The 23,649-nt window shown below is 40.9% G+C and overlaps 1 protein-coding gene across 3 annotated transcripts in view; it reads right to left on the bottom strand.

Annotated features, from left to right (window-relative positions):
- Positions 1-23,649, bottom strand: part of LOC124615502 (leucine-rich PPR motif-containing protein, mitochondrial-like) — a 167,575-nt gene that overhangs the window by 24,048 nt on the left and 119,878 nt on the right. For all 3 annotated transcript variants that reach the window (XM_047143453.1, XM_047143454.1, XM_047143455.1), the window contains exons 13-14: positions 23,403-23,613; positions 14,353-14,587 (exon numbers count right to left, since the gene is read on the bottom strand). In XM_047143453.1, the coding sequence (XP_046999409.1) occupies positions 14,353-14,587; positions 23,403-23,613 (446 nt within the window). The remainder of the gene's footprint in view (positions 1-14,352; positions 14,588-23,402; positions 23,614-23,649) is intronic.

Here is a 23,649-nt window from a genome sequence, read left to right as displayed (position 1 = left end):
ACACCGATACCCTGGTGCACTCGTTGAATGAAAGAATTATTTACTGCTTCCAGTGCTGCCTGCTGAAGAGAATTACAAGCAAGCACGATACATTCCTGCATGACCTCTGGAATTGTTGGAATATCACGATAGACAACGTCTTTAATGCATCCCCAAAGAAAAAAGTCCATAGGATTTAAATCAGGAGACCTAGCAGGCCAAGTAACTGTTCCTCCTTGACCAATCCATCTGGCAAGATACCTTTGGTTCAGAACACGACACGCATGCAAGGCATTATGTGCTGAACATCCATCGTGTTGATACCACATAAGCGTTCTGGTTCTTCGTGGCATTTAATCCAGAAGAGGTGGAACAATTTATCTGTGCCGTTTATACTACCATTGATGAAATAAGGGCCAATAATTGTAGTACCAAACACCCCACACCAGACGCCAACTCTCCACTGACGCTGATGTTCCACCTGTCTAAGCCATCGTGGGTTGTCACTGGACCAATAATGCATGTTACTTATAGTTACCTGTCCTTTGTTTGAGAAGGAACATTCATCGGTGAATAGAACATTGGAAAAGAAGTTCGGGTTGGTGAGGATTTGCTGCTGTGCCCACTGACAGAACTGTACATGATTCTGGAAATCATTCCCATGCAATTCTTGATGTAGGTGTACATGGTAAGGATGGAACTGATGACATGTAACAATACAATGTACACTGGTTTTAGGAATGCCAATCTCGCGTTCACGCTGTCGTGAGCTCACATGTGGATTCGTAACAACAGAAGCGAGAACAGTAACTTCGGCAGCTTCGTCTGTGCGAGTGTTATAACGATTGCATTGTCGTGGGTTGAAACTTCCCGTTTCCTGAAGCGTCGCGACAAAATGAGAAAACATCTGTCGGGAAGGTGGGTTCTTGTCAGGATATCGCTCTCTGCACAGATACGCTGCCTGCGTAGCATTTCGCCTACCTTCAACAACAACAATAAAAGAAACATTATGTCGATCCAGTTTGTAAAAAGGACAGCCTTTACTATATGCCTACTCTACACAACAGTATTTAAAAGTACTAAACTACTGGACTAAATGTACCTGTACATAAGAAAACAGTATTGCAATTACTGTTCTGCTAACTTACAATCCCCATAGATGAGTAGCATTTCTGTCTTCTCTTCGTTGGTGTATATTCTACTCACACAACTCTTCAACTGACGATGGTCGATGGAATGACGGGTGTGCATTCTACTTACTTTTCCATTTGTCCTCTGACAACATCAGCACGTGGATGCGATCCATTACCACGAGTACCTGCACTAAGTGCTGGGAGTGTCAATGTCAATGTTGTGTTATCTAATTAATAACGTTGTGTTTCAGTGAATGGTACACTGTGATACATTTTTGAATAGGTATTTAGGAAAGGAAATGAATTACCGAATAAAAAACACAGGGTGCCATTTAAAAATGTCATGCCACTGTTCATATCTTCATAAAAAACCAAGCTACAAGGAATGCAATCATGCTTATTGATGTCCCCCTGACGGCTAAAGAACATTTGCTTTGAAACATTCTGTGATTTGCATCTGGACAACAAACAGTTATTTAGGGTAGTCAAGATAAATGGGACACCCTGCATATTGGTCAAAATGTTTTAACACATTTGCAACAGGATACAGACAGTAAGGAAATAACAGACATACTCAATGATAATTGTATAAATGTGACAGAAAAATAAAGAAAGAAGCAGTTCGAAAAAGAAGAGTCGTGAGCTATAACAAAATGATACAGTGCAATGATCCTGAAACCAGTCACAAAAGAGGAACCGAGAAAAACTATACAGACTTTAAAGGCCAAGAAATCATTGGGTAATGATGAAATACTGAATCACATCATTTTTGGACATACAAAATGGTCCTTTCAGAGCTGGAATGCATCCACTAAAAACAATTTCAGATAATTTTGGTGAAAGCAGGCTTCTAAAACATCCTGGAAATGCTATTGTAAAAAATATCAGATATTTTCCTGGACAAGTACAACATCCTCATACCATCACACTATGATTTTAAAAAGAATAAATATGAAGAATTAACAATAGCCACTCAGATATAATATATAAAACAGCCATTAGATAAAAAATGTTCTATCTGCTATATTTCTGAATCCCTCCAAATGACTGAAGATTACTGCTCATGCAATACCTATACCAAAGCTGGAAATCTATGTCAACTGTGGGCAAGCACGGAAAGACTACAATCACATCCAAATAACAGGAAATGGTGCTCATTAGTTACTACATGTACTGGTCAGAAACTAAAGCATTCAATTACCATATTGAAGGATTCCATAAAGGCCACAGCTGTGTAACACAACAGTAAATGATAAAAGTGTTGAAGAGAAAAAGAAGAAAAACTTCACAGATAACATGATGATACTGGAAAAAAGAACATACATGAAGCAACTTGCGAGAAATATATTTATTTCTGAAAACATGTATCATAATGGCTCATGGGATGTGACATGGCTGTAAGCCTGACAAATATAATATATGCAGTGTTCAAAAGCAAGTCTTGTGCATATAAAAATATAAGACAAGATGAAGTATAAGTTACTAGACTCCTAGATATTAGTATGAGTAATGGGCTCAAATGAAAACAGCACATTAACACTGTCTGGCAAAAACATTTTCATTATGAAGCAGCTGTGACAGTATGCATCAGTGTACTCTTTGAATGATAATGTACAAACGGCATTCAAAAAGTTTTGCACAGTCATCTCTAATTTTTTTATTTTTTGCAGGAGGAGAATGAATTTCTTTGTGAACATACTTGTAACATTTAGCTATAAGTTGGCATATAAAAGTATTTTCTTTTATTTAGAGGTGAGCCATAATGGTGGACCGTGAAGTATATGTCAGGTTGTGACAATTGTCGCTGATGGAGTTCCTCTTCAAGACCGGAGATGACTCTGCCGCATCAATTCACAGGATGTTGCTCCCTGTTTGTGGGGAGGGCGCAGTGGATCACAGCAGTATCCAGTGGTGGTTGCAGAGGTTTAAAGAAGGTGATTTCTCTCTACTGGACAATCCATGATGCGGTGGACCATCGACGGCAGTGAGTGATGTGAATAAGGAGACGTTGATCAAATCATCCAAAATGACAGATATGTACCAGCGATACCACACTACCCAACGACAAACGAGTCATTTCAACAAGCTGTCATTCATCACACATCTGTCATTTTGGATGATTTGATCAATGGTCTCCTTATTGACATCACTCACTGCTGTCGATAGTCTACCGCATCGTGGATTGTCCAGTAGAGAGAAATCACCTTCTTTAAACCTCTTCAACCACTGCTGGATACTGCTGTGATCCACTGCGTCCTCCCCATAAACAGGGAGCAACTTCCTGTGAATTGTTGTGGCAGAGTCATCGCCGGTTTTGAAGAGGAACTCCATCACCAACTGCTGTCGCAACCTGACATGTACTTCACAGTCCATTATGGCTCTCCTGTAAATAAAAGAAAATACTTTTTTATACCAACTTATAGCTACATGTTTCAAGTATATTCACATAAAATTTCATTCCCCTCTTGCAAAAGGTAAAAAAATTAGAGACGACTGTGCAAAACTTTTTGAACACTCTTTGTAGTACGGAGTAAGAGTACATAGGAACTGAAACATTCATAAAACTAAAAGCGTGTCTATGTTGTGGAATGGAAAAGAACCTATTAGGACCATATTAAGAAAAATACTCACTGAATCATGCAAGAACAGCATCTTCGCAATTATATTTCCAAAGATACATAAAACAATAAAATAATATAATTCCCACGGAAGACAAACCTCTTAAGAGCATTTCCCACAAATAGCAACGCTCCACAAGGGATCTCAGTAGTCAAGTATCCACTTAGTTTGGCCAAAAATCTGTCCAACATCTAGCCCGGCAGCAATTTTCAAAGAAGTTCGTGGTCATGTAAGGCTACACTCCAGGCAAATAGTTTCAGAAAGACTTTCTGACAATTGGAGTTATATTCACTGTTAACAAATTTGCCTTTTTCAGAAAAATTCTTTCTTCCTATTGACAATTTGCACTTAATATCTTCCAGTACTGTATTTTAGCTTTTATCATATTTACCTATAGCACAGGGTGATTATAATAACACTTTTGTTACCTGAGAGAGTCCCCATGAAAAAGGAATGATCTTAGGACAATGAAACTTTGAGGAAAAATTTGTAAGGGTGGGCATGGAGGGGGAGGGGGGGGGGGGGGGAGGGGGGAATACACACACTGAAATGAACACATTTTAATTTCCACATGAGAGGGTAACATTTGTTAATTGCAGCCCATATTTATGTTCCACGTTACAAACATTGCTCAATGTGACAGCCATCTGCATTCACAACAGTCTGGAACCACACTAGAGGTTCCATTTTACTATTATTCACAGCACTTTTTGAATGGTGGACCATCAAATGTTCAGTTGTCATGACACAGCTCAAGCACTGCTTCAAGATTGTGCTTTGCATTTAGCATTCCCAGCCATGGCAACAGTAACTTCAACAATTTGTGGTGCAATCGGCCACAGGCCTTTCCCAGGAGCAATTTCCAAATCACCAGTTAATTTGAACTTTCGAATCATGGCCTTCTCTATATTCCTTTAATGTGCTGACACTTATGAACAGTAGCAGCACTACTGTCCCCCCCCCCCCCTTTTTTTAAATAGCTTTCTAAGCAAAGCTCTACTCATCTAGTCCAGACCCATGTTGATTGTCTGCAACTGTCATGCACACTGACACTTGTGTTTCAGCCCTACATCACCATACCAATACTGGCATCATGACACTACTAACAGTGGAAATCCTGAAGCACAAAGTCTGAAGATCATTCCTGTAAAGAGTGAAGTTTAATCGTAAACACCATCTACATACTGTCTGGCTACACTGTCCCAGTTGTCTACATTGTGTTGGCTCTAAGACTTGACTGTGGCAAGAAATTGTCAGTGAAGTGGATGAGGGGAGAAATTGGGATAGGGGCAGTTGATGGCTGGAAGGTTGAGATAGCAAGTGCACAGGAGAGGAATATGGCACTGGTGAACTTACTCTGGCTGCAGGCAGAGGGAGCTGTGTGTAGCATATGGCAACATGGAGTGGTGTTTGGGAAGGGAAGTAGATCAATGCAAGATAAATCCTATGAAGAAGAGCGTATGAATGCAGGATGAGTAAAATTAGTCATGGGGCAATGATGGAAGAGATGTGGCATAGCTGTTAATGGAGATTGAGGCCAGGAGGGTTGTGGGATCAAGGATGTGTTGGAAGGACAACTCCCATACATGTAGCTCAAAGAATCTGGCAGTGAAGGGAAGGATTCAGATCAGATAGCCTGTGAAACAGTCACTGAAACACATTTTGTTTAGCAGTATGTTTTGCAATTGGGTGGTCAAATCTGCTCTTGACCACAGTTTGGCTGTGGGCTTCCAACGAGTGAACAACTGACTAGAAGTCATGACCACTTAAATTCTGTGTAAAAATTACAGCAGAAATGGTATACGCCATGACTGCTTTCAAAGGTGACCCTGCCTCCAGGATATGATAAGCCTACGATGTGACGGCAGTAGGACATACTGGATGAGTGTATTGGATAAGTATTGTACCTGGGTCTTCCACAAATGTAAGAATCATGTGGCAAGGGAGTGAGTATAGATGTGGCATAAGGTTGGCCGTCTTCCAACATCCTGCAGGATGGAAAAGTGTGCGAGTTCAATGGTGGCAAGATAATAAGAAACAGACTGAATTTATAGTAAGGCCACTGCTTGGTCTGACAGCTGTACTGCTTTTTATACTCTTAAAATATTCACCTTCTTAAAAAAGCCTCTTGCATACTTCATCTGAAGGTGAGAGCCTACTCTCAAAACACAGCACACAACTTGGGATCTTGTCAAAAATTTAATGAGGTTGAGCCAGATTTTATTTTACTAGCTTAGCACCTGCTGCATCGCTCACGTAGATTCTATGGTGTGCACAGTTTCTTTTTTAATCAAATTTTTAAGTTGCTCACAAATTGCAACACTTTCTAGACTTTTTAAAATGATTTAAGGCCATAGAAACATGGTCTTTTCTGAATGTACTTCTGACCAAAAAAAGCATTTCTAGTAGCTGGCATTCAAGGTTTTTGTTAATCATCCCCTTGTAGTGATATTTCCTAAAAACTTTCAATCCCTAACACATATTTCTTTGTCTCCAACTGAAAAGTGTAATACCAATTTTCATAAATTTAGCTTAATTTTTTTTAAGTAATGAGATTTTTCTTAAACGTTTTCAACCCCTATTTCATCCCCTTATGGGTTGAATTTCCAAAAACAGTGAAACGCATATTTTGTTTCTAACTGAGAAGCCAAACTTAAATTTTCGTAGACTTGGCTTTAAAAATGCTTTCATAATGAAATATTTTCATAAAACATTTCCTCCCCTACTTCATCCCCTTAGGGGTTGAATTTTCAAAAACACTGAAACACACAGTTTTTTCTTCTTTGTAACTGAGAAGTCAAATATCAATTTTCAGAGATGTAGCTTTAAAAATACTTCAGTAGTTCTTTAATAATGATTTATTTAAAAAAACTCATACCTAAATTTCCAAAAATGCTGAAACATGTATTTTTTTATTTATAACTGAGAAACCAAATACCAATTTTCGTAATTCTAGCTTCTAAGTTGCCTTAATAGCAAAATATTTTCACAAAACCTTTCATCCTCAATTTTGCCTCCTTTAGGGATGGAGTATTAAAAAAAATCTTTTCCCAAATGATTCCTACAGTATAAGAGCAACAACATTTCAAGTTTCTATCCTCAGTGGTTTGGGCTGGGTAGTGATGAGTCAGTGAGGGAGTGAGTCTGTCAGGACATTGCCTTTTACATACAGAGATTAAGATTTCACAGCTACTCTAAACCACCTCAGATTATTTCAGGTTATAGAGGAACTATCTCCTTAATTTTACACCTTTCTGTAAATTCTTCAGTTTTAATCTGCAGTTCATCTTATATATCTGAAGTCATTTAAATGTCTAGAAAACTACACACTGGATCAAGAAAGTTATATTCCAATTTGTGTGTCTTTGAGGGTGCATCCAACAATACCACAATCCATCTCCACCCATTACTTCATCCTGTGCATGGGTGACAACTCTGAAATCTTTATTGGGAACCCCAATTTTTTATTGCAGATTACAATTCTACAGCAGAATCTATATATTTTGTCTGAAGCATTTTCTTCATTTTGCGACGTATGGCGGCACTGTAATAGGAGAATAGCAGTGGGTACACATTCATAATTTTGACCTGCTACTCAATGGCTCTAGAATATTCAATGGCATGTGGGACCCCCCACCTTCATGTTGCAAAGGCAGGCCAGGCCAGGCCAGTATTTCATGACTTCTAATTGGAAACACCATTCGCAACATTGTATTTCTCCAACATATTAAAGAGGAAACTACTCAACACACCACTGTGGTCATGGTTCAAGGTGAATGCTACTCTACTTTTCCCATTAGAATAAGTGTTCAAACATAGTACTGTTAACTTCAATACACCTAGAGATTTGCTTTTCAAATGACATGGCAGAAGCACATCTGTGGGAATGTCAGCACAAGCGTTTCTGATGTGGTTGACCATGTTTTCATGGCTTTTTGGCACTTGCTGGCATATCTTATCTTTCAAATATTCCAAGAGAGAAAAAAAATCAGGTGACATCAAATCCAGCATCCTAGTGGGCCAATTAGTAGTGCCACCTCTGCCAATCCCCGACCAGTGTAAACACAGTCTAGTACCTCCTGCACTTGAATTGCGTAATGCGCTGGGGAACTCTCATGCTGAAACCACATATGTTGTTGAATGTCCAGGGCATGATCCTGCAGCAGTACTGGTAGTTCCTGTTCCAAAATCATTTGATATTTGCGTACATTAAATGTGCCATTGATAAAATATGGACCAAAGAGTTTGTTTCCCATGATGACACACCATATGTTGAACGAACAAGAACGTTGATGGTGAACTTGACATAACCAGTGGGACTGTCTACGTTTCAGTAGTGCACATTATGCTGGTTAACACTACCATGGTTTGTGAACCCAGACCCTTCAGAAAACAGTACCTTAGTAAATAATGAGGGAGTTGTTTGTATTTGTTGACATGCCCATTCACAAAACACTACAGTTATGGAAATCGGCAATATGAAGTTCATGATGTAGGGATACGTGGTATAGATGATACCTGTGATGATTCAGTAAATGATAATACTATCTACAGACATACTGGAATTGCAGTTTAATTGCCGGTGCTTATACATGGGTCATGGTGCACTGCCGCTAGTACAGTTATTTCATTAGCTTGTCCTGTAACACGCTGGTTTTCTTTCCTTTTGCTGGTATGAATGCTGCCATCAGGCATAAAGACATTCACAATCTTGTAAAAGAATGAACAAGAATTTTTCTTCAGTGGTTGCAACATCCATTGTCCACTTGCACGTCTGTTCTCCAAATGATAGATAGGGTTGCAGGCAATAATCACTGCACAAGTATTGTAATGTCTATAGCTGCTATCTGTTCTACACCTGCATGATTACAGTGTACTGCTACGGTTACAGTGTACTGCTTGTTCTGATAAGTCATAGTTCACTACACAGCCACAATGGCACATAGAGTAGTCCCCTGTTCAACCTGTCGGAGAAATACAAAGTTGCAAATGCAGTTTCCAATTAGAAGTTACAAAATACACCCTGTCCTACCCTTGCAACATGGGGCTGGAGTCCCACATGCCATTGGATATTCAAGAGCCACTGAGTAGCATTTCGTAAATTATGATTGTGTACCCATTTTCTATTCCTCCAATTACAGCACCATCTTTGTTGAAATGAAGAAAATGCTTCAGACAATATGTACATATATATTAGTGTAGAATCATTATTTGCAATAAAAAAACGGGGTTCCCACTGAAGATTTCGAAGCTGCCCCTGCCACCCACGCTTTGGCTGGGGTGGCAGATGGAGTGTGGTGTTGCTGGATATCCCTCTACGAGGCAAACAAATTGGAATTATAACTTTTTTTGATCCAATGTGCAATTTTTGAGATATTTCAATGTCTCCAGTTGAAATTAACACCCTGTGTGTGTGTGTGTGTGTGTGTGTGTGTGTGTGTGTGTGTTCTCCTCCAAAACCCACGGATCAATTTCAGCCAAATTTGGTACAACAGGCTTCACAATTATCAGCACTGTGGAGGTTATAACCTCCTCTAGCTCCAACAGGAGCGGAAATGTGCTCAAAAAAGTGTTTTCTCTAACCCCTGGTGTATGGGCTGGGCTGACCTGCCCTACTTCACAGGGCAGCCTACACGCCATGGCAAGAAATGGCTTTCAGCCCCAGATGTGTAAGCTGCCCTGCATGATGGGCATTTTGAGTTGCAGCTGTACTGGCCTGCCTTATTAACCTGCCTTATTATCATAAAAAAGTTTTCAAGTCCCTTACGTGCAGGCTGCCCTGCACAACAGGTATGCTGTGGGAGCAGTATCTGCCTACTTTATCAATCTGCTTAGCAGAAGCTACATGAGCTGATGGGCCCAGCTGGGGGAAGACTGAGATAGACAGAGGAGAGGTGGTATAGGCTGAGAGGGAGGGATGAAGGGTTGGACAGAGAGGGGGAGGAGATTGATAGGGAGAGAGGTAAGGAAGAAATGGAAATAGGGCAGGGGGGCACGAATAGGGAGATGTGAACAGGAGGAGAGGGACAGAAGGTGGCAGGAGAGGATGAAGAGAGAGATACAGAGATAGGGAGAGGGGAGAGGGGAGGGGAGGGGAGGGGAGGGGGGGAGGGGGAGGGAGAGATAGGGAGAGAGAGAGAGAGAGAGAGAGAGAGAGAGAGAGAGATATATGGAGGGAGGGAGGGAGGATGATCAAGAGACGGACAAGGGGGGGAGAACATGGGAACAGAGAGGGGGAAGAGGAGATGGACAATAGGCAAAAAAGAAGGAAGGAGTAGATGGGCAGAGAAGGAAGGGAAGAGGATGGAGATCAATGGAGGCTGGCAGGAGGAGATGTGCAGAGGGGAGGGGGGGAGGAAGAGATTAGCAGAGAGGTGGGGAGAGGAAATGGGCAGAGAGAGGGTTGCTGAGGGTGTGTTAAATAAACGTAGAAGTCTGAAAGACATGGTTTGGCTGCTATGAGAGGTTGTGAGGGAGGTTTGACGGAGGCCCTTGTACTGGTGGTGTACATTGGTCCATCTCAAAACCCAGTACTGTTAACATTTGTTACTATTCTCAATTCTCATTATTTCTGGACCTTCAATTTGATAACACTACCTCTAATCACCTTTGCATATTTTCCTGTACCTTCATGTGCCACATGTGCGTTGTTGAATCCCGTACTTAACAACCCCTCCTTTCTTAATTTTTTAGCACATACTTTGCTGACCTCACATATATCCAGCCACTGATCTGCACCCCACTCATATTGTCCTTTTATTTATTTTTCCACTTTGAACTCATCTGGTTTTTACATCAATTTTTTTTTCATTTTTATTTTTCACTGTAAGCCACACTTACTCAGATTTCATCTTTTTTCACTACGTCTCATCTGTTTTGTTCTATAGAGATTTTCACCATATTTTTACGAATTTTTTATCCTTCACTATGGATTCTTGCTCCTTCCATCCATGCCAATACAGAAATGTTTCCCTGACCCTAGCCAGAACCCAGTTCCACGTACTGTTCCTGCATTGTTGCCTAGCTCATGGAATTCCCTCAAACGGCCAGACCATCAAATTACCCATTTGTGGCTGTAACCCCTCCTTCCTAGTGATCTCTGTGTGTTCAAATTCCATCAGTCCATAAGCCCTCACCAACCTTGTCCTGTAATACGATACTGATCAGGCGCAAATCTGTCTTGTACTACCCTCCCTCCCTTCATAAATTTCTAATGCTTCACAATCCAAAATTCCCACATCCCATCTGCCCCTAGGGCAACTAGAGAAGCATGTGCAATGCCACTTCAAAAAACTGTTTAATCTGTTCACCTGACACCCGGTTCATGAGTCTCTATCAAACTCCCCTTGCATCCTGTTGTAGCTGCCAAACACGGCCTTGCACAGCTGCTAAATTTACCACATCCTCAGACCCTTCCAAGGGCCATACCTTTTGCTCCACTCCCAAATTCAGTCATGCTGGGCTTGTTAAAGATCTTCTCCTTCGCCTGGTCCCTTCCGTGGAAACACTGTTTTGCCACTAATTCTATCAATCAGATTCAACCCAAAACCACTACTGAATCCTGCCTGACTCAGTTTACTCTTCCACTTAACCGTAATCCCCCCCCCTCCCTCCCCCCCCCCCCACCTCACAAATTAGCCCTTGTTAACTTTTCAGAATTTCCTAAATTCAAACCTTGCCTCACCATCATTCCCCAAATCCCTTAACATGGACAGCAACCTCACATCCACAGAAAAATCTGCAGTCTAATCCTATCTGCTCACAAAGGCTCCACCAGTGCGGATTGAATTGGATTGATGAGGGGGAAGAGACCAAACAGCAAGGTCATCAACCGTCGTCCTCCTGAATGCGAGTCTAGTGTGCTAACCACTGCACCATCTTGCTCGGTACCAGTATGGTTATGAACTGCAAGGTTTATCCGGCAGAATGACTCTGCCAGCTGTCAGATACCTCCATCTACAGGCCTTGCCACAGTGACTCCATTCCAGAAATCAAGCAGGATCTCCAATCCCTCCTCAAGTAATTTAGGTGCATCCCAGAACCTCTCCCCTGAGTCTCTCCCCCCCCCCCCCCCCCCTCTCTCTCTCCCCCCCCTCCCCCCCTCCCCCCTCACTCCCACCACTACGTGCACTCCTAACTTCAACATGCTTTCTAAGGTTCATAAATCCTACCACCCAGGATGCCCCATTGTGCATTGTTGTTGGTTACTGTGCACCCACAGAAATAATTTCTGCCCTTGTGGGTTGCCTACCCTATTATATAAGTGACACCAACCATTTTCCGCACTGGTTCTCCACAGTTCCTATTCTGTCACCCTGAGAGCTATTCATTGCTGTCAATGCCTCCTTTCTCTAAACGAACATCCCCAATGCCCATGGCCTTAAAGATACTGAACACTACATTTACCAACCCCCAGCTGACTCCAAACCTACAACCTTCTTCCTGGTCACTGCAGCCAACTATACCCACAACACAATTATTTCCTCTTTGAAGGCATTACCTACAAACAAATCTGGGGTAAAGCAATGAGCAGTTGCATGGCACCATCATTTGCTAACCTATTAGTGAGCCACCTAGAGGAATCATACTGAACTGGTCATAATCCCATACCCCAAAACTGTTTCAGGTTCATTAATGGCATTGTCTACATCTGGACTGAGATTGAGCATGTCCTCCTCACAATACTCCAGAATTTCAACACCACCTCCCTCATTTGCTTCAGCTGGTTCTCCTCAGCCCAAATTGCCACCTACCTCGATGTCGATCTCTGCCCACCTACCAACAACCAACAATACCTCCACTCTGACAACTGCCACCCATTCCACACCAAAAAATCCCTTCCATACAGCCTAGCCACTATGGTCATCACATCTGTAGTGACAAGAAGCCCTCTTCAAATGCACCAAGGATCTTACAGAGGCCTTCACAGACCAAAATTACCATTCCAACCTAGTCCAAATGCAGATCACCCATGCCTTGTCTCACCAGTAACATACCATCCCTTACATACCCAATGCATGGCCACAAAGGAGCACTCCTCTCATGACTCTGTACCACCCAGGACTGGAGCAAATGAATCAAATTCTCTGTCAGGGTTTCAACTATCCATTATATGAAATTATAGGAATGTGTGGTGTCTGCTCTTGAACATGTCCAAAAGAGCAGACACCAGCATAATCCCTAGCTGTGAAACATGATATGTAAACTGAAAGAGGATCACTGCTGTCAACTGCAGCAGGACTGCAAATAGGTGGCACTCGGTGGGAATGTGAGACGGCCATGAAGTGTGCCAAGACAGTCCACACAGTTGCGATGATGCTGTGTCCCGCATGGTGCAGTGGTTAATGCATCTGCCCAGTAAGTGGGAGATCCCGGCTTTTAATCCCAGTCCAGTACACATTTTCACTCATCACAGCTGATTCCACGTAATGTCCCGCTGCAGCTGAGAGCAGTGATCCCCTTTCAATTTAGATTTTGACTATTTTTCGTCATTAACTGAAATGAGAAATAACCTCCCCACTATCTATCACACACTGGTATTCCACGGTCCACCCAACACATGTAATATCCTTGTCTGTCCTTACTCCACCCCTTCTTCCAACCTCCTTCCTCAAGAGTCATGTCCCAGCAATAGACTCAGATGCATCACCTGACCCATACATTCCTCCACCAACTCCAAGCCTGTCACTGGCATATCTTACCCTATCACAGTGCCAGCTGTGAAAGCATGTGATCTACAAACTCAACCACTGTGCCGCATTCTACATGGGTATAACTACTAAAAAGCTGTCTGTCTGCACAAATGGCCACTGCCAAACTGTGGCCAAGAGACAGCTGGACTACCAAGTTGCTGAACAGGTCACCCAGCATGAAGTGCTTCACTTTAATGACTGCTTCACAGCCTATGCCATCTGGATTCTTCCCAACAGCTGTTCTTCTGAACAGTGAAAGTAGGAACTCTCCTTACAACATATCCTTCATTCCTGTGACCTCTGTGGCCTCAGCCATTGGCAATCCAATCCTTCGCCTGCCTTTCTTCTTCCTACTCCCACTACAGCACCCACACACCTTCTGTTCTGCCGACACAGTTACAAATTCTTTCCTCTTCTCTATCTACTTCTCTCTGCTGCCTCCCCCCTTCCCCCACACAGCCCTCTCTCCACCACATCTTTTCACACACCCAGGCAACACTAGCTCCCTGCCCTGCTAACCCTCCCCTTCCAGCTAATTTACAGTCCTCTACGGTTAACATATGGATTTATGTATTTACATGGCGGTCAGACAGACAACCCAGTAAGACATCAACTTCCTGTAGTTACAGGAATTCTAACATTGGCGAAGGTGCACACTGCCCCCCCCCCCCCCCCCCCCACTGTTTTAAGTTACGATTTCAACAAATCTATTCCACAACCAACTCATTCCACCTGACCCTCACTCCCCCCTGTGTGTGTGTGTGTGTGTGTGTGTGTGTGTGTGTGTTTGTTTTATTTAGCTGAAAGCTCAGATACACAAACAAGATTGTTACTGTTGCTATCAACTGCTAAACGCCTCAGCCAGGTAGTGAGGGGTTACCGTTATTCTTTACATTATTGCTATCTTTACATTCTGATTTTTGACTCACCAAAAGAATACTGCGTAAACGGGTGGTGGAGCCAGTCTCGGCAACAGCTGCTGCATAGGACACCCATGCAGCATCAGATCCATGCACTTCTTTTGTTCCATCAAGAACCAGTTCTAGAAGGGGCTCGTGTTGTTCACTTTTAGCTAATTGGCACATCAATTCATGTTGTAGGGGAGTTTTACGGAACTCTTTAACACAGTTGACATACTCTGTTACTGCACCCTCCAAATTGTTGCTGAAAGATAAATGTATATTGAATCACAGAATTTCTGGTACTATGATTAATTAATTACAAACAGAGAGAAAGTATGGATAACACTTCCCTTCAGGGGCCATAATACATCATACAATATAGAAAAAAATCTTAAAAGTAGAAAATAATATTCCTAAATTTTGGGACTATACATTCATCTAGAGTGAGGGAAAAGATTTCTTTGGAAAGGTTGCAACTGAAAAGGGGGGGTAGACTCAGACCTTATGTACAATGTAGAAAACGTCTTATCTATTGTGAGGCAGAAGGAAGGCACAAATGACAAAAAGGCATGAGAGCTGGTGGGGGGAGGGAGGGGGTGGGGAGAGACAGACACACAAGTGGTGACAAAAACAAAAGTGAGTGCAGAAATAAGTAAATAATTGAGCAAACAATGAGGAATCTATGGTGTGATGTCACATGTGCGAGACTGATGTTCAAATTGCTCTCCAATATTTTATTAAGTCTTAGGCCTCAGATACTTATTTCAAAGATTATTGATGTTAATATTTGCAGTAAGAGTAATTTATTAGTGGCTTTTTGTTCATCTAAATTTTTCTTTTTGTATTATTGATTCAAGTGGTCTGCTATTCATGAGTGTACTTACATCATTCATTGAAGTCTCAGCAATGTGTTTACATTTCGCAGCATGCAGTTGTGGCTGCAATGCTTCTAAAGCTAAATACTGACAAAGTAGGTTGTGCACTGTATTCAAATATTAAACTCAGCAGTTTTCAATCATACATCTAAATATTAGCAGTGTGTTTACATTTGCAGCTGTAATGATTCTTATGCACTGACAAAGTTGTTTATGCACTGTTACTCGGTCATTAAATTTAACAGTTTTTAACGGTCTCTTTTGTTGTTTCTGGTGAAATAGTGGTTTAATAAATTTTTAGAAACTTTCGACCACTGTTTTACATAAAGTTCTTTGTGCATTGTAGTCATTTATTAAATTTTGTACAATAGTTTTCAGCTGATGTTTGTAGTGAAATATTTCAGTAAAACATTCATCCACTGTATTTAATTTCATCAAGTGTTCCAGCGGTCACTTGAATTATTGGTTTTAGAAAAGAAATTGTGTGAGGTTTTTGTGGTATTATTTATGGTTTAGTAGTATTAATAAAAGCAGTTCCTTTCTTAGCAGAGTGCGAAATTCAAGGCCACTACTGTTAGTTCTTTAAATAGTTCTTGTGTAGTAACTGAACTTCGGTAACAGACATTTAGTTTTTTCACTAAATGTTAACATTTTGCCACGAGTGAGAAGTGTGCGCTCTGTCGTAGGTTTTTGAGTAATGGTTTACTGTGTGAGATTTGTTCCAAGTATTTTCATTGGAAGGAATGCAGTGGGGAAGGCAATGGGCATTCTAGAGTGATCCTTTCCAGAGCAGGAATGTAAAATCTGCGCCCTCCAGGTGCAGTTACAAAACACATAGGAGGACTAGATAGGATGAGGAGGGTGAGGGGCACTGGAAAATGGGAACTGGCAGCTGGTAAGAAGACAGCAGCGAAGAGGAGGAGGAGGAGGAGGAGGAGGAGATATTCAGACCCCCCCCCCCCCCCCTTGTACTTTGCATATTATCAATAGACTTGACCAACTGTCGGAGGTTAGTGGAGAGGAGCCTCTTGTAGCTGTAGATGTAGGTGTAGGAAACATACAGTAGTCCTCAGCAGTTAGGAAGCCTAAGTCAGTTGCAAATTCTAACAAAAAGATTAAGGTTTTGTTGCTTAGTAGTTCACATGCCAGAGGTGTGGGCCAAGAGTTGCAGAAAGTGTTGGGGAGTGAGTACCACATCACCAGCTTTGTGAAGCATTGGTTCAGGTGACTGCTAACATTGGGGAGTCATGTAGGAATGTTACGGAAGAGAATCGGGCAGTGATTGTGGGTGGAGCAGGGAACTGTCTTGATAGGGACAGGGAGTATGATGTAGCTGGTGACCTGGTAAAGATACCTACTCAAACAGGTGGCTCAAATGTACACTTCATGCAACTGTTTCAGCATCATGATCAACCTCATCTTAATGCTGCTATTAGGTATGTTAATGTGGTGCTGGAGAAGGTGCTAATAGTGGAGGGCATGGCTCACATTGCATTGCTGCCAGTTGAGTCCATCAATAGACCAGTTTCACTAGGCATGGCTTGCACCTCAGTAGGTATGGGAAGTGGAGGCTGGCAAAGCTTATAGGTGACAGTGTAGTGGGCGGTGGCGGGATCACTCATGGGAAAATTCCTGTAGTAGTTGGTGTTAGAACTGCATCTTTTTTAGACTGAAGTCAGCTGATAGGTACCCCTGCTTATAGGAAGTCTTTCTAACACGGTAATCACATTCAAAGAAAGTCAGGTATCTAAGCAGTGAAGGAATTTGCATATTTTATCAAAATATAAGAGGTATTACAGATTAGCTGGCTGTTTTACAAGGAGTTCTTTGAGGAGTGGGGGAGTGGCCATGTACGTAAAAACCAGTATTCCATTTGAATCTGTAGACATGTCGTAACAGTGCCCTGATCAGATATTTGAATGTTGTGCAGGGACAGTTGAATTTAGTGATACTAGACAGCTAATTGTTGTTTTTATAGGTTCCATAACTCTGACTTCAGAGCATTTCTGCTCAAGCTAGGGAGGGTTCTTGGTTCACTTTATAGGAAGTACCAAAAATTACTTGTATGTGGTGACTTCAACATTAATTTTGTATGTGACTATGTAAGAAAAAGGAAGTTGGTAGATATAAATTCATATGGCCCAAAGTTTCCAACCAGGGTGCAGGGGAACAATAGCATAGCCATAGACAATATTCTTCATTACTAGATCACCATTCTGTTAGTAAAAGGGTGAATCGCCTTTCAGACCATGATGCACAAATTTTAACGCTAAAGGTTGTTGTACCCAAACAAATGTTATATATAATTATGAACTGTGCAGAAAAGATAATCCAATGGCAATAGAGTTTTTAAACCTCATTAAGGAAGAAGAGAGGAAGGATGTTTATAGTGCCAATTACGTAGATGACAAATTTAATGCTTTCCATAACACATTTCTCATCCTCTTTGAAAGTTGCTTTCCATTAGAACATTTGAAACAGGATACCAGCAGTAAAAAACAGCCTGAATGGCTGACTAGTGGGATAAGGATATGATGTAGAACAAAGTGGGAATTGTATCAAAATGTTAGAAATAGTCACAATCGAGCTACAGTAGCACATTACAAACAGTATTGTAAGGTGCTTAAAAATGTTATTAGGAAGGCAAATAGTATGTAGTACACCAACAAAATAGCTAATTCAGAGGATAAAATTAAAATCATATGGTCAGTCATGAAGGAAGTGACTGATCAGCAGCAAAGGGTCAACGACAGGAAGTCAGTTCATAACAAAAGTGTTTCTGTTACTGATAAGTCAGATGTATGTACAGTATTTAGCAATCTTTTCCTGGGCATTGCTGGTAAATTAAACAAAAGCTTAGTTTCTATAGGGAATCATATAACTCTCTTGGAAAATGTCTTTCTGAGACTGACGTCTGAAATACTCCTCTGTGATACTGACAAGAGAGAGATTAAGTCAATAATTACATCACTGAAGATTAAGGGCTTTCATGGACATGATGGAGTACCTAGTAATTGTAATATTTCCTTTAACAATGGTCAGTTTCCTGAAAGATTGAAGTACTCAGTAGTACAGCCACTGCACAAAAAGGGAGAAAGAGATAATGTAGAAAGCTTTTGACCTATTTCTATGCCATCCGTGTTTGCTAAAGCGATTGAAAAGGTTGTGCATGTAAGGATAATTGATCATTTCACTTCACATAATTTGCTACCAAATGTACAGTTTGGTTTTAGAAGTGGTTTAAGTATTGAAAATGCTATATTCTCTTTTCTCTGTGAGCTACTGGACGGATTAAGCCAAAGATATCGAACACTAGGCATCTTTTCTGATTTAACTAAGGCTTTTGATTGTGTTGATCACAAAATGTTGCACCAGAAGTTGGACCATTACGGAATATGGGGAGTAGCTCACAATTGGTTCACCTCTTACTTTAACAACATACAGCAAAAGGTCATTGTCTACCGTGTTGAGATTGGTTATGATGTGGGGCCTGAGTGGAGCATGGTTAAATGGGGGGTGTCCCAGGGACCAGTGTTGGGGCCACTCCTGTTCCTTATTTACATATATACATGAAAAAAAGTTTTGCATCACCCCGGTTCCTAGAACTCCTGAAGAATAATGCTGACTGTTGTTACTGTATCACAGACACAGTCCCTTTGACTGTTCAGAGATGTCACCAAACCCACCCAACAATGTATACAACCATGCATGAGCAGCGCCTATTAGGCAGAGGGGGTCTGACAGCCGATCAGTTCCAGTCATTCCACCAGGAAGGAGGTACATGGCTCATGTTGTCTGTAGTTCAACTATGCCTAGATGGTCAGTACCGCAGTTTGATCGCGTCCGCATTGTTACTTTGTGCCAGGAAGGGCTCTCAACAAGGGAAGCGTCCAGGCGTCTGGCAGTGAACCAAAGCGTTGTTCGGACATGGAGGAGTTAGAGAGAAACAGGAACTGTCAATGACATGCCTCGCTCAGGCCACCCAGGGGATGACTGCTACTTACAGATTATGGCTCGGAGGAACCCTGACAGCAATGCCACCATGTTGAATAATGCTTTTCGTGCAGCCACAGGACGTCGTATTATGACTGAAACTGTACGTAATAGGCTGCACATGATGCACAACTTCACTCCTGACGTCCATGGCGAGATCCATTTTTGCAACCATGACACCGTGCAGCGCAGTACAGATAGGCCCAACAACATGCCGAATGGACTGCTCAGGATTGGCATCATTCTCTTAACCGATGAATTTTTCATGTGTCTTGAACCAGACAATCATAGGAAACGTGTTTGGAGGCAACCTGGTCAGGCTGAACACCTTAGACACACTGTCCAGTGAGTGCAGCAAGGTGGAAGTCCCCTGCTGTTTTGGAGTGGTATTATGTGGGGCCGACGTACACCACTGGTGTTCATGGAAGGCGCCGTAACGGCTGTACGATATGTGAATGCCATCCTCCAACCAATAGTGCAACCATATAGGCAGAATATTGGCGAGGTATTAATCTCCATGGACGACAGTTCGCATCCCCATCATGCAAATCTTGTGAATGAATTCCTTCAGGATAACAACATCGCTCGACTATAGTGGATAACATGTTCTCCAGACATGAACCCTACCAAACATGCCTGGGATAGATTGAACAGGGCTGTTTATGGACGATGTGACCCAACCACTGTAAGGGATCTACGCCGAATGCTGTTGAGGAGTGAGAAAATCTGGACAACAGTGCCTTGATGAGCTTATGGACAATATGCCACTAAGAATCCAGGCATGCATCAATGCAAGAGGAGGTGCTACTGGGCATTAGAGGTACTGGTGAGTACAGCATTCTGGACCACCACTTGTGAAGATCTCGCTGTATGGTGGTACAACATGCAATGTGTGGTTTTTATGAGCAATAAAAAGGGCGGAAATGATGTTTATATTGATCTCTATTCCAATTTTCTGTACAGGTTCTGGAACTCTCGGAACCGAGGTGACGGAAAAATTTTTTTGATGTGTGTAAATGATATGCTCTCCAGTATTACAAGGTGGTTATAAAATATTTCTGTTTGCTGATGACACTAGCTTGGTAGTAAAGGATGCTGTGTGCAATAGCACAGCTCAAGACATACATTAAAGGCTTGTAGAAAACAAACTAACGCTAAATCACAGTAAGACTCTGTTTTTACAGTTTATAACACACAATTCAACAAAACCCGACTTTTTGATTTCACAGAATGGACAAATGATTAGCGAAACTGAACAGTTCAAATTTCTAGGTGGTCAGATAGATAGTAAACTGTTATGGAAAGACCACATTCAGGATCTTGTTCAAAGACTTAATGCTGCCACGTACTATTTGAATAGTATATGAAGTAAGTGATAGTCCAACACGAAAAACAGTCTACTTTGCTAATTTTCATTTGCTTATGATGTATGATATTATATTTCAGGGCAATTCTTCCCATTCTCAAAGGATAATATTGGCTCAGAAATGGGCAGTTCAGGCAGTACGTGATCTAAGTTCACGAAGCTCTTGTCAACCCCTGTTCATTAGTTTGGGTATTCTGACATTGGCCTCTCATACATATACTCTCATTTCTTGTTACCAATATAAGGTTATTTCCAAGAATTAGCAGCTTTCACTCAGGTAATACTAGGCAGAAATGTAATTGCATTTGGATCACGCTTCTTTGACTCATGTGCAGAAAGGCGTGCAGTATACTTCTGCATATTTTTTAAGGATACACAAATCTTCAGTTATCCACGCGATTTCAAATTGAAACTGAAGAGTTTCCTCAAAGGTCACTCCTTCGATTCTGTTAAGGAGTTCCTTGAAAAATTAACCTGATTCTTGTGTTATATGATTGATTGCATTCATATAAACTTATGGCTTATCTTTTTTGTTCATAAACATTTTATTTTATCTGTTATTACTTTTATGTTGTAATTTCAAGTTCCAAGACCTTGGAGATTTGCTCCTCATGTTGGTTCTATGGTACAAGACAAATAAAATAAAAAGCTGTATTACCTGGTAGGGGTTATGCTAATGGATGTTGGCAAGATGAAAGGACATGTTAAACAGAAAGTTCCCATCTTCAGGGTTTGGTGAAACACTTGACATGTAGTATGATACAAATGAGTCATTTAGTATAGACACCACTACAGTCTGCTGAAGGGTGTGTCCAGAAATTAGGTTCTGTACATTACCAAGGCAGACTATCCTGTGTTCATTCAAGCATTAAGCTAGTTTGGTGGTGGTGATCCTTATATAGACAGCTGTGCAGCAAACTCAACTCAGTATGAGATTTACTTTTATTCAACTACACATCTGATACTTTACAAAAAGCACACCCACATCGTCCAGTAACCCTTAGGCCTTGAAGAGTGTGTTTGTGATAACAACAATGAAAGTCAACAATGGAAAGACCAGGAGGGAATAACAACAATATGAAAAAACAATATTATGAAAAGGATAGACTGCTATTCCTCACAGAGAGGAGATGTTGAGTCAACAATCCACTTACTATTCTCCAGCACATTACTTTACTGCCTTTTACTTCCTCTTCTTTTCTGTGATTTACCTGTCGCCATCCAAATCACATACGCTCTGTCATATGAGCCACACATTCACACAAGCACAACTCACACACACATGGCCACTGTCTCCAACAACTGAGATCCAGTGGGAAGCTTGACTGTTCAGCAGTCTTTTCATTGTGTCTGTCTGTGACTCAACACTTCCTCTATGTGGGCAGTAGCAACCTATCCTTTTCACACTGTAATTATGAAAGTATTCCGACATTTTATTACCATTCCCTATTTATTAGGCAATCATCTAAATAATGCTGATGATTAAATCTGTTTGACTGGTTAGCAAATAGGTTTACAGGATACACAAAGAGACTAACTGTGTACACAAGAGAATTCATAATAATTTAAGTAAATCAGTGATGCAGACTGTGCAACCTTGAAAGAGTTGTTTGCAGACCTGGTGTCATGTTGTAATCGACCTATGAAGGCTAATAATTTAATTGTTATGTTTTCTAATAATTTAAACATTTTGGGTGATTTTGCACTGACATCGTTTGCCTTATGAGAGAGCTGTGTCATGAGGACAGCCCCTCAGTGTGCTACTCACAAGGGCTTCTAGCACTTATCGGTGATCAAAGCAAAACTGATGTCTCTATTAGAATAAAATTTAATAAAAGCGCTTGGTGCATGTATATTTATGTTTTATGTGTTAATTTTGTGATATTCCATCATATTTATGTGCATTTTAGATGGTTTATACCATGTAAATAAACTGTGTGTAATTCTGTAATGCCCACAACAACAAGTGGTAGGCGCAATTACTGGAAGCAGAGTTACCTACCCAGCTTATGTTCACTCAGACAAACAGTGTCCTATGGGGACTATAAATAACTGGTTTCAAAAGCACTGCACGAAGTTCACATTATTCACTGTAAACTGTCAATTATATCGCAATGTGGGAACAGAAGGCAACAGGCAAAAGATTTTGTGGAATGATTACTTGTTTAAATATATTTAAATTGACAAAAGCTCGTTCAGTAACAGAAAATCTTAACATGATTTAATGCACGAAAGGGCAATGTATACTACACCACAGTAAAAGACACTGTGTAAAACTCATTATTTCAAGATATATACATTTTGGAAACTATGTTAGTGTTACCTATTTAAAATTACAGCACCAGAATGAATGTCCAATAATAAAAGATATGATCAGTTTTAACTGTGGTGAGGAGGAGGGAGGGTGGGACAGTAACACCTTAGACTGTTAGATGATAATCTTAGTTTTATCAGTATAGGATTCTGGTTTACACAGCATATATGCAGTCACAGACAAACATACAAGTCCTATTTGTATCTCCTATCTTGCCTGTTTATCCTTCCCCAACCCTCTCCCTTCTCAGAACACCAGATTTCTATAGGCACTGGGTATGTGTCACAAACTCGACTCTTTCTTATTACAATGGCTGGCTTCATTTATATGTGTTGCAGTGTCAAAGATGATAAACAGAATTATAACCTCTTTCACTTCCAAATTCTGTAGTATGGTCTAAAAATATCTTTAATTTGTAAGAGGTAAAGTAAGCATAAAGTTCTCTTAAAATATATTAACAGAGTAATTAGTTTTTAACAAAGTAATTAGTTTATGAGTATATGGCTCAATAAATTTTACTTTTGCTTACCAATTTAAGTAGGTTCTAATGACAGCACCTAAGAGAACATTTGTCACTGAACAGTAACCTAGACGGGCCAATTGTTCTAACATTCTCTTAGTAATGTCTGGATTGTTCTTTTCTGCCACTGCGTTCAACAATTTAAAACAGTTACGTGATATTTCAGTTGTATTCCTGATTTTATGTGAAGATGCATAATTCTTCAGTACATGTAATGCATCTGTGAAGAAAGTAAATATCAATCTGTTGATTCCGC

This window comes from Schistocerca americana, chromosome 5 (assembly GCF_021461395.2).
Source record: "Schistocerca americana isolate TAMUIC-IGC-003095 chromosome 5, iqSchAmer2.1, whole genome shotgun sequence".
NCBI lineage: Eukaryota > Metazoa > Arthropoda > Insecta > Orthoptera > Acrididae > Schistocerca > Schistocerca americana.
Note: the sequence above shows the minus strand (reverse complement) of the source record. Positions and strands in the feature narration are given on the sequence as shown.